General features: G+C 52.3%; 1 protein-coding gene across 1 annotated transcript; it reads right to left on the bottom strand.

The window, feature by feature from the left end:
* Positions 1 to 1,722: 1,722 nt before the first annotated feature.
* LOC142403696 (ubiquitin carboxyl-terminal hydrolase 42-like) lies at positions 1,723 to 9,014 on the bottom strand. Its single transcript, XM_075489910.1, has 12 exons — positions 8,988 to 9,014; positions 6,501 to 6,565; positions 6,006 to 6,010; positions 4,628 to 4,828; positions 4,067 to 4,177; positions 3,889 to 3,991; positions 3,674 to 3,741; positions 3,442 to 3,512; positions 2,802 to 2,884; positions 2,442 to 2,553; positions 2,035 to 2,175; positions 1,723 to 1,827 (listed from the first exon to the last, which is right to left on the bottom strand). The coding sequence occupies exons 1-12, from the start codon at positions 9,012 to 9,014 to the stop codon at positions 1,723 to 1,725; spliced, it is 1,092 nt and encodes a 363-aa protein (XP_075346025.1).
* Positions 9,015 to 9,431: the final 417 nt, after the last annotated feature.

Here is a 9,431-nt window from a genome sequence, read left to right on the forward strand (position 1 = left end):
GGAGCCAACTGGGGGCTGCCCTTGGAGGGCCCTGGAGCTGCGTTATCCCTGGGAGTGCAGCCACGACTTGGAGGACTTGTTCTCCTCCTCTTTCTCCATGTTGAGTCGTCATAGTCCTTGGTGTCCACAAACCAGCTGCGGAGATCTTTTCCCCACTGCGGGGATCTGCTGCGGGCCCTCTCCCCGGCACCGTTCCTCTGGCAGCGGGAAGAAGGGCTGAACCTGTGCTCCTCTTTGTTGTGGTCGTCTCGCACGCTGTGCAGCACACGGTCAAATGGTTGAGAGCAGACCGGGCACGCAGCTTTCCTTCTAGACACCAGCCTTACGCAGCCGCAGAAGAAGCGATGCAGGCAGAAGCCCACGTAGGAGGTGATGCTGAGCCCGCCTGGCCAGATGGGCCATGGCCGGCCTGCAGATCCCTCCCGTGTACCTGCCCAGCTTAGCTGGCTTGTGCTGGCAGTTGCAGAGGAGTTGCTGTCCTCTGGAGAGTCTTCCATGCCCACCGCCACGTCCTGCAAAGAGAGCGGTGAAAAGGGCCTGCCCTTTCCTCCTGAAAGGACCAGACCAGTGGCGAAACCCCAGAAGCTGTGTGAGGGGACAGCTCAGGGCCTCCCAAAGGCTCTCCTGGAGGGCTGCAAAGGCAGAAGGGCCACAGGCGGACAAATGGGATGGATCTAGGTGGGATGCTTTGAGAGGGAGCAGCGCTGCGGCTGTGAAGAAAGATGCAGCGTGGGAGGGAAAAGAGAGCAAGGCCAAGATGCCAGCAAGAAATCCACTGTCCATCTGGTGCCCTGACCCACCTCCCCAGAGTTACCTTAGTCCTGTGAGGCAGAGCCTGTGGTCCCACAGAACCTGCCTGCTTGCTGTCAGCCCGCCACCGACTGAGGAAGGAAGGGAGATATGATGGTGCCAGTGAGGAAGAAACCCTCTCTCCCATTTTCAAATCAGAGCGCCTGGAGAAAAACAAAGGGATCTCTGGTTAGGGCTGTTCTTGCAGCCTCCTCTGGGGTCCAGGCATTTTCTTGGAGCGGTTTCTACGACAGAGAGAAGACATAAACAGGACTAGAAATGGGGTCTTCCCACCAGGTCTGCCCCTGCCAGAGCAAGTCCTCATCCTTATACCCCCTATGGCCTCCATTTCATAGACTCATAGAATCACAGAAGGGTTTGGCTTGGAAGAGACCTTAAAGATCATCTAGTTCCAACTCCCCTGCCGTGGGCAGGGATACCTTCCGCTAGAGCAGGTTGCTCAAAGCCCCATCCACCACCCTGGTCTTGAACACTTCCAGGGAGGGGGCATCCACAACTTCTCTGGGCAACCTCTTCCGGTGTCTCACCACCCTCACAGTAAAGAATTTCTTCCTAATAGCGAATCGAAATCTTCCCTCTCTCAGTTTAAAACCGGTACCCCTCGTCCTATCGCTGCACTCCCTGATAAAGAGTCCCTCCCCATCTTCCCTACTGCAGGCCCCCTTCAAGTACTCTTCTCTACATTAGCCAGCTTCAGATAGCAGACAAGTAGCAGTTGACAGCAGGGCAGCAGCCTAAAGCCCAGCAAGGGAAGATAAGGACTGACGGGGGGTAGTTCACATTTGACAGCACTGAATGATGCAGGTAGTCATTGTCTCCTATGACAGAAAGAGAAACACTCAGGAGGCTGAGAAGGAAAATAGCAAAGCCCGGAAAAGCAAACGTATTCTCAACACATTGTAAGACTTGTTATTACCTGACATAAAACAGCAGATAGGCTTGCTGCCTGAGAACTGTGTCGATGCCACGACCATCCACAGACGCGTCGTTCATCTCGTACCACAGTCCGTTGCTGGCCTGCAAAGAAAGCCATCGATATCTGGAGATGGTTCTCCACAAAAACACAGGCAGAGAACTACAGAACCAAGAGCAGGCCAAAACAAATGCAATGCAGCCCCTAAGGAGACCTTCTCCCCAAAACCCTTGGCCTGTGTAACACTGCCGTGAATGGTTGTCTTGCCCAGCACACATTTTTCCCCTGCTAGGAAGGAAGCTGCTCTTTACCTTTGTGTAGCAGAAATAGTGTCCCGCATGACAGCTGCCACCGCTATGGACCAGCACGGCATATAAGGTGTAGAGGAGTGGTTCTCCAGCTATCTGAGACATGTATGGCCGAAGATCCAAGTACTCGGGGTACTCCACAAGCTAGGGAGAGACCAAGAGGGCTCAGAAATGATCCTGAAATATTGCCTGAAATAGCCTTCAACACGTCATGGTTTGGGCGGCAGGAAACTCTTCTCGGCCAAAGCAGCTCTGTCGGAGCAGAGTACGTGCTTGTCTTCCCACGGGAACTCTCCTCTCCCCGGAAGGGAACACCAAAAACCCAACACGAACAACTTGTGAAAGAGCGTACTGCTTTGGGAAATCTCCCGCTCCAGCAAGAGAAAGTTGCACTCCAATTGCATACACACCTTGCCGATCTTCCTGCCGGTGAAATCTTCAAACCTTTTGAGGCACACCGTGAGAACCTTGGGTGCGCGATGGACTGTGAACCTCTTGGAGGCGGCAACCATCTTGTCACACCTGGAAACCAAGCACAGAGCCCAGTGCTGAAATGCCCCCTATCTTCCCCCAAGAAGGCCAGACAACCTTTCCTGTCTCCCACATCCTTACGCTATTTTAAGCCTATTCAGTACCATAAGGCCATCTTAAAAAAAAGCCGCCTCTCGTTAGCCTGCATTAAACCTACGTGAAAAGATGACTTATGCTCCATGACAGGCAGCACCTTCACGCAGGATCTAGTATTAATATGTCGTTAGTAATCGTCTTACTTGCTACATTTAAAGCAGTTTTCGCCATCCAGCCGCTCGGGTTTCACAAAGTCCTGCAGAGCTGTGGTGACAGATGAGGCTGCCTGGAGGAGTGAGAAAGGAGAGCACTGAGCTGGGGAAACGCCCTCTCCCAAACACTTCCTAGGAGTTGACAGGAAGACCCAGGTAGCTGAGGCTGAGGAGACCCACTGTGAACCCGCAAGCAGTGTCCAGAAGGAGGCAGAAAGAGGGTATGATGCTGAACATTTCCCTCCGTTCCCAGGGATTCCCGGGGCTATCAAGAGCTACCTCTCTGTGGCACCACCCAGTTCAGCTACCCAAGGGGTGCAGGGCATCAACAATGAAAACACCACAGCCCATCAGCCTGGAAGCCAGACGGGTGTTGAGGGAGGGCAAAAGGAAGCAGGAAGAGAGTAGGTCAAGGGTGCAGAGAGGATAATTCGTACTTTTCCAGCTTAAAGGCAGCACCTGCAGGGAGACCACTGCCATGGCCTCCCCAGAAGGACACAGCCCACTCCACTTCCCACCCACCACCAAGCTCTCTTGTGTTCCCAGTCTACGTTTTTAAGTCAGCCGCATGGATTCTGGAAAGCTACAGGGGCCTTGGGATGTCTTGACGCGCAATTATAAACCCTCTTACTTTTATATGCAAAGGGACATCCAGGAAGGCCTCGTAGGAATCGGAAACGGCTTTGCAGCTCAAGCATGTGACTGGAAGGCAAATGAAAATGCTCAGCGATAAGGGAAGTCGACTGACTGTGCCGCTTTCCGTCCTTCATGCCTCCTACGCCAGGCACCCGATCAGCTGTTTGTCACGGGCAGACGGAAGGGCACAGACAATTCCAAGGAGAGCAGTAGTTGTGGAAAAGTACCTCTGGATCTCAGAAAGCCCCCAAAGATTTGATGGACGATGGTAGTTGCTTGAGAAGAGATGTCCAAGCTGGAAAGCAATGGTGAGGCAGAGAGTTATCTCCTCCAAGAGTTTTGCTTTGTCTGAAAGCCCTGGGCGTAGGTTTGCCTTGATGGCAGTACATCAAGGAGTCCAAAGGGCTCGGGAACATTGAAAAGGTCATTTGCTTGTGCTTACTCGCTGCTTCCGCTCAGACAAGCTCTCTGCATGGCATCGACAGTATAGCGCAGGAACTCGTGGGCGTCTTCCTGCATGCCAAGCCGGAAATGTTCTCCTATGCCTAAGAGAGAAGAAGTTAGTGGTTCTCTCCTACAAGAAGGGAAGCAAACCTGTCAAAGCACCTGAAATGACTTACGTGTGAGGACAGTGATGACAGCGCTAGGCTGGATGACCCTCACTGAGGCACGCAGGACCTTGTTAACGTGCGCTTCCATTATGCACATCATGCAGAAGCTTTGCTGACGACCTGAACAGGGAGGGAGGGAAGGAAGCAAGCTCCTCAGCTTAGCAAAATCTCCATAGCACTGGGAAACCTAATGGAGATCTTGAAGGTATAAGAACAGTCTCTACTCCACTTCTCCCAAGGTGCCAATTTCCCAACAAGCCCAGGACATGTTAGTGCCTAGAAAACTTTCTTCGCAGGGATGCTAAACTGACAAAAGTTGTCTGTGCAATAAGCAAAGAGAGTTTAATTTGCAGCAACAGGGACCGAGACCCGGGGCTAGAAAGAGGTGCCTTTCTGAAGATGAACAGCCCTAGATTCGACAAGCGGCTTCTAGGCTTGAGTGTTCAAAGAACACCCGCTCGGGGGGTTGACAAAGAAGGGCCACTTTTCTCCTAAATCAAATTCCAGATGCTGGGAACCCTTGGGAAGTGCCCAACAGATTTACAAGGAGATGTTCCCAAAAGTACTCACACAACTGGCTGTGCTCACGCGAGAGCAGGTAGTTGGCCAGAGGGGGGGTGTACGTCAGGCACTGCAGGACGGAGTTGAGGAAGCACGTATTGCCCAGGTTGTAGAGTCCCGCTCCCGCTCTCTGTCTTTGCTGCCAGTCCATGCAAATCTTCTCCGGGGGAAAGAGGATCCTTTGTGGCGGAGCCATTCCCTCAACAATGACTGCAGGGAAATGACATTTGAAAAGAGGTGAGACGATATTGTTGCATGAAAGCATATTTAAAAGTTGAGCTCTGTCCAGGAGCACCCTGGACAACCAGCTCCAACCTCCAACACAGAAACATTGGGGGAAGCCTGACACTGCCGTTGACATTTACTGGTCGAGAAACAGTTTTGGAAAAGAGTCTGTTCCCCTGCTTACTTTGCCAAAAGTCCAGCAAACCCACACTCTGATTTCTGTGCCTCGGGCTACCTTCCTTTCCCTCTAGAGTCTTGAATGGGATTATCAAGTCAAGTCTTCCCTTTTCCTCATTGTAACTTGACAAAAACAAGCAAGTAGCTAGCACAGAAGGTAACCCTCCTGATGTCAGATCTTGCTACGAGCAATGTCACCTTTCCAAGTCTTGTACATAGTGTCAGAGGAGTGACAAAATGCGTTTTCCTGTGTCTAATTGAGAACACCTGGGTCAGCGTGGCCGCTACCAGGAAACGCCCCAGAATTGATGGTAGGTTGTGAGCACATCAACATTCAGGGGTGGAGCACCAGCCACCTCCGTTGCCTTTGGGGAGTCACAAAGTCCAGGCCTGCTGCTGAAGCCGTTACTCACAGGAGTCGTTCCCCATTGCAGCCATGGCTCCTCTCCGGAACAGAGGGGAAAGCTTTGGTTGACAAAGGATGTCAGGACACGCTCCAGAAAGAGATCAGCGCCAATCCCGTCACCTGATTGCAAAGAAAGAATTGTAGCTCAACAAAATGATTAAAAAAGACCCCAAAGGCAACTCACAGAGCAGCATCCGCCATCCAAAGTGTTTCAGTGGCAGCTGTAACTGCTGCAGAGCTGCAGGCTGATGGCCCTAGTGTCCCTGTCACAGGACTCTGTCTGCTGTCAACTGACAGCAATTACCAAGGCCCTTTTGAAACACTGCATTGCTTGTCACCTTCTCTGAAGAGGACCTGCTGCTTACCTGTGGCTAGCGTTAGCAGCAGAGCCCTCTGGCTCTCCAGCACACGCTGGCCCACCTTGTACGCAGGAGTGACCGGCTTTCGGCTGCTGCTTTAACGGCTGCCTTTGCCGTGCTCCTTTTCTGTCTCCCTTCCTACCTCATCAGTCAGGGTGGGCTTCTTGTCATTCTAGACTGGGCCCAACGCCTCAGACAACACTGCCACCCCTCTACTTACCTATCCTAGCACATGGCAAAGAAATAAGAATTAAACAAATAGGAACTCTACCCGTAGCCCATATTTGGCCAGCCTCTAAAGGTGTAATAGCTCAGCCTGGAGCTCGGAAGCTACAGACCAGCCTATACTTTATCCCGTATCTACCTCCTCTATGAGCTGTCCTGAAAGTCAAATCACAGTTACCTTTGAAAGAGGATGGAAGTTGAGGAGAAGTGGGCAGTAAAGCAGCAATGGCTGGAAAAAAGTAGGCACGCAAGTAGCAAAGGAAGGAGCTGAGTTATCCCGAAGGCCAGCTCAGCCCAACTAGCATTCGCTGGCCCGCTCTTCAGGATCCCAAGCCCTGGCCAGCTGAGCTCACAAGTGCCGGGCGGGTGCCGCATCACTGCCCCTTTGTGACACGGGGCCGCAGGGGGACGTGTCCCCTTGAGCCAGACAACCACGCAGCTGACACAGCCTGGGCTCCTGCCGCAGCCGGCAGCTGCTGGGCTTCCCCACGTGCTGCTGGCGAAGGGCTGTTCGTCCGCCGGCAGAGCTCCCACCTCTTCCCTGAGCCGCACCAACTGGATGAATCAAAACCTGCCCCGGGCTGTAAGCGTGCGTGTTCACAGCTTTGGCTGGCACATTTGGTTTGCTGAGGGTTTCTTTTCCACTCTTCCCAGGTACAGGAACTGTGTCTGTGAGACTCGTGGAGCAAAGCACCTGGGCTCTTACAGGTTCATTTCCAATGAAATTTATCTGCCCCCCCAAGATACAGCCACAGGCTGACTCTGAACTAGTACTACCAAAGAAACACCTTCAGCGACTGCGCTGGTTTGACCTTGGCTGGCTGCCAGGCCCCCACCCAGCTGCTCTCTCACCCTGGAGCTCTGAAAAATGTTTGTGTGTGGCTTTTTAGCATCAGGTTTAATTCCTTGGTCTGCTCGGAGGGCAGTGAGTATTGCTCCTGCCCCAGCGAGGTAGCTGGTTGTTATTCCTGCCGCAGTTGAATTGGCCGCTTTGGCCCTTGCCCCGCTCGTGTAATCTGGTGTTCCCCAGTCCTGCTTGGGGCAGTTACTTGTACTCATGATCAGCTCAGGGCAGGTAGTTTTGCCCCTGCTCCACTCGGGGAGGCTCTTCTCTTTTGATGTTTTGCTTGAGGCATCCAGTTTGGCCACAGCCTTGCTCGGGTGGCTTGCTTTCAGCATGTCCCTCTTGGGACAGCTGAGTTTTTCCTCTCTTCCGCTTGCGGAGGCTCATTTTGCCCCTTCCCCACACAGGGTGCCTGGATTTACTCCGGCCCTGCTCAGCTATTCTTTTATGCCCCTGCCCAAACTGGGGTGGCTAGTTTTGCCCCTGCCCTGTATGGGGGACTGCATTTTGTCCCTGTCCTGCTCAGGGCAGCTCTTTGTGCCCCTGGCCCCCCATGGGGCACGTCATTCTGCCCATGCTCCTGCCCATGCCCAGCTGGGGTCCTGCTTTGCCCCAGCCTTTGCCTGCCCCACCTAGGAGGGCTTCATGGCCCAAAAGGGGCCAGCCCGAGTGCCAGGGGCTCCCTGGCTGCACAACACTTGCGCTCTTACCAGTCCTACCAGTTACCAGTTTCCACCAAGTGACTCCACGCCTACAGAGAAAAACTACCCCATGAATTACATATGCAAGTCCAACACGTGCTTTGAATTCTGGGTTTGGCTTTTCTGCCTCTTGGCACCAAAGGAGTATTGTTTTCCCAAGGCGATCCCAACAGCTGAACAGGGATTAAAGCTCTTCCTTGAGAGACCTGTGGGCAGGCAGGCCAGTCGGCAGAGCTGTCCGTGTCTCTAGAAGCTCTCTCTGAGCTCTTGCTGGCCAGAGGTGGCTCTGGGAGGAGGGATGGGCTGGGCTGCTGGTGCCCTTTGTGCAGCTTGCGCCAAAGCTGCTTGGGGGCAATTTTAGAATCATACAATTGTAGAATCATTTAGGTTGGAAAAGACCTTTAAGATCATCGAGTCCAACCGTTAACCTAACACTACCAAGTCCACAACTACACCATGCCCCTAAGCGCCACCTCTACATGTCTCTTAAATCCCTCCAGGGATGGTGACTCCAGCACTTCCCTGGGCAGCCTGCTCCAATGCTTGACAACCCTAGGGCTTTGTGCCCTACAATTGATGCTTAGGACTCTAAAAATAAGACTTTGGAAACAAAAAATGACACTCAGGACCCTAAAATGATAATTCAGACTCTATAAATGTAGCTTTGGACCGTCAAGAAGTGAGTTTGGCCCTAAAAATGAGAGATTAGACCCTGAATATGAAGCTTTGGACCTTAAAACTAATATTATGAGCCCTAAAATTAAGACTCTGAGCCGTAGAAGAGGGGTTTGGACCCTGTGAATGAGAAACTGGACCCTAAAAATGAAGCTTTGAGCCCTGTAACTGAGGGTTTGGAAACTAAAATGAGGCTTTAGACTCTGAAAGGAGCTTTTGTGTCTTAAAGTGAGGTTTGGGCTCTAAAAATGAGACCTTGCAAACTAAAACTGAGGCGTTGACCCTGAAAATCAGGCGCCAGGCCTGATTGAAGGCTTTTCACCTAAAATGAAGGTTTGGAGCCGAAAAATGAGGCTTTGGTCCCTAAAATTTGCAGACGGGATCCTAAACATTAGGCTATGTTCCCTGAAAAATGGACTCTAAGAAACGAGGCTTTGTGCCCTAAACATGAGTCAAAAAATGAGGGATTTGGGCCTTAGAAAGGAGGGCTTTTTCACCCAAAGTGGGCGCAGATCTTGCGGCCAGAGGGGCAAGACTTTGGTGGTGTTCATACCTCAATTGGGCATGTCCTGGAGCAGCCTGATGGGACCTGTTCTGAGCACAGGGTTGGGCTGGAGAGCAATCCATGTCCCCTCTGACCTGATTTAGTCCATGACTTCGTGATTTCCCTCAGCAGAAGGACCTGATTTGACAAGCTCAGCTGGACAGGGTGACACTACAGGCTCCCTGGTGAGACACACCTCACCCCAGCACTGACCTCCTGGCTCTGGGTAGATCTCTCCATGTTGGCGCTTGCACAAGATGTTCCAATTCCCAGCCTGGCACCCTCAGATCTCTTGCAAACCTGTGCAGAAAGATCCGCCCCTACAAAGCGACCTTGGGCTTTGCAGACACTCACTGCTCACTCGTGACGGTGTTCTCAGAACAACCTTAGCTCAAGGTCAGGGATTGAATTTTGAGGGCGGCAGCAGGGTGGCCCTTGCCCCCAAATCACAGCATCACAGAATTGTATCGGTTGGAAAAGACCTTTTAAGATCATCAAGTCCAACCGTAAACCTAACACTACAAGTCCACCACTACACCATGTCCCTACGCACCTCATCCAAACGTCTTTTAAATACCTCCAGGGACGGTGACTCAACCACTTCTCTGGGCAGCCTGTTCCAATGCTTGATAACCCTTTCAGTGAAGGAAAATTTCC

The sequence above is a fragment of the Mycteria americana genome, unplaced genomic scaffold (genome assembly GCF_035582795.1).
Source record: "Mycteria americana isolate JAX WOST 10 ecotype Jacksonville Zoo and Gardens unplaced genomic scaffold, USCA_MyAme_1.0 Scaffold_42, whole genome shotgun sequence".
NCBI classification, from domain to species: domain Eukaryota; kingdom Metazoa; phylum Chordata; class Aves; order Ciconiiformes; family Ciconiidae; genus Mycteria; species Mycteria americana.

Bases quoted from the DNA above. Each gene is read 5' to 3' on its own strand.
- LOC142403696 (XM_075489910.1), bottom strand. From the start codon at position 9,014: ATGGAGAGATCTACCCAGAGCCAGGAG. The intron at 6,566-8,987 runs GTCAGTGCTGGG...TGATTCATCCAG, and splicing joins GATCTACCCAGAGCCAGGAG to TTGGTGCGGCTCAGGGAAGA. The intron at 4,178-4,627 runs GTGAGTACTTTT...CTCCCTGTTCAG, and splicing joins GCGTGAGCACAGCCAGTTGT to GTCGTCAGCAAAGCTTCTGC.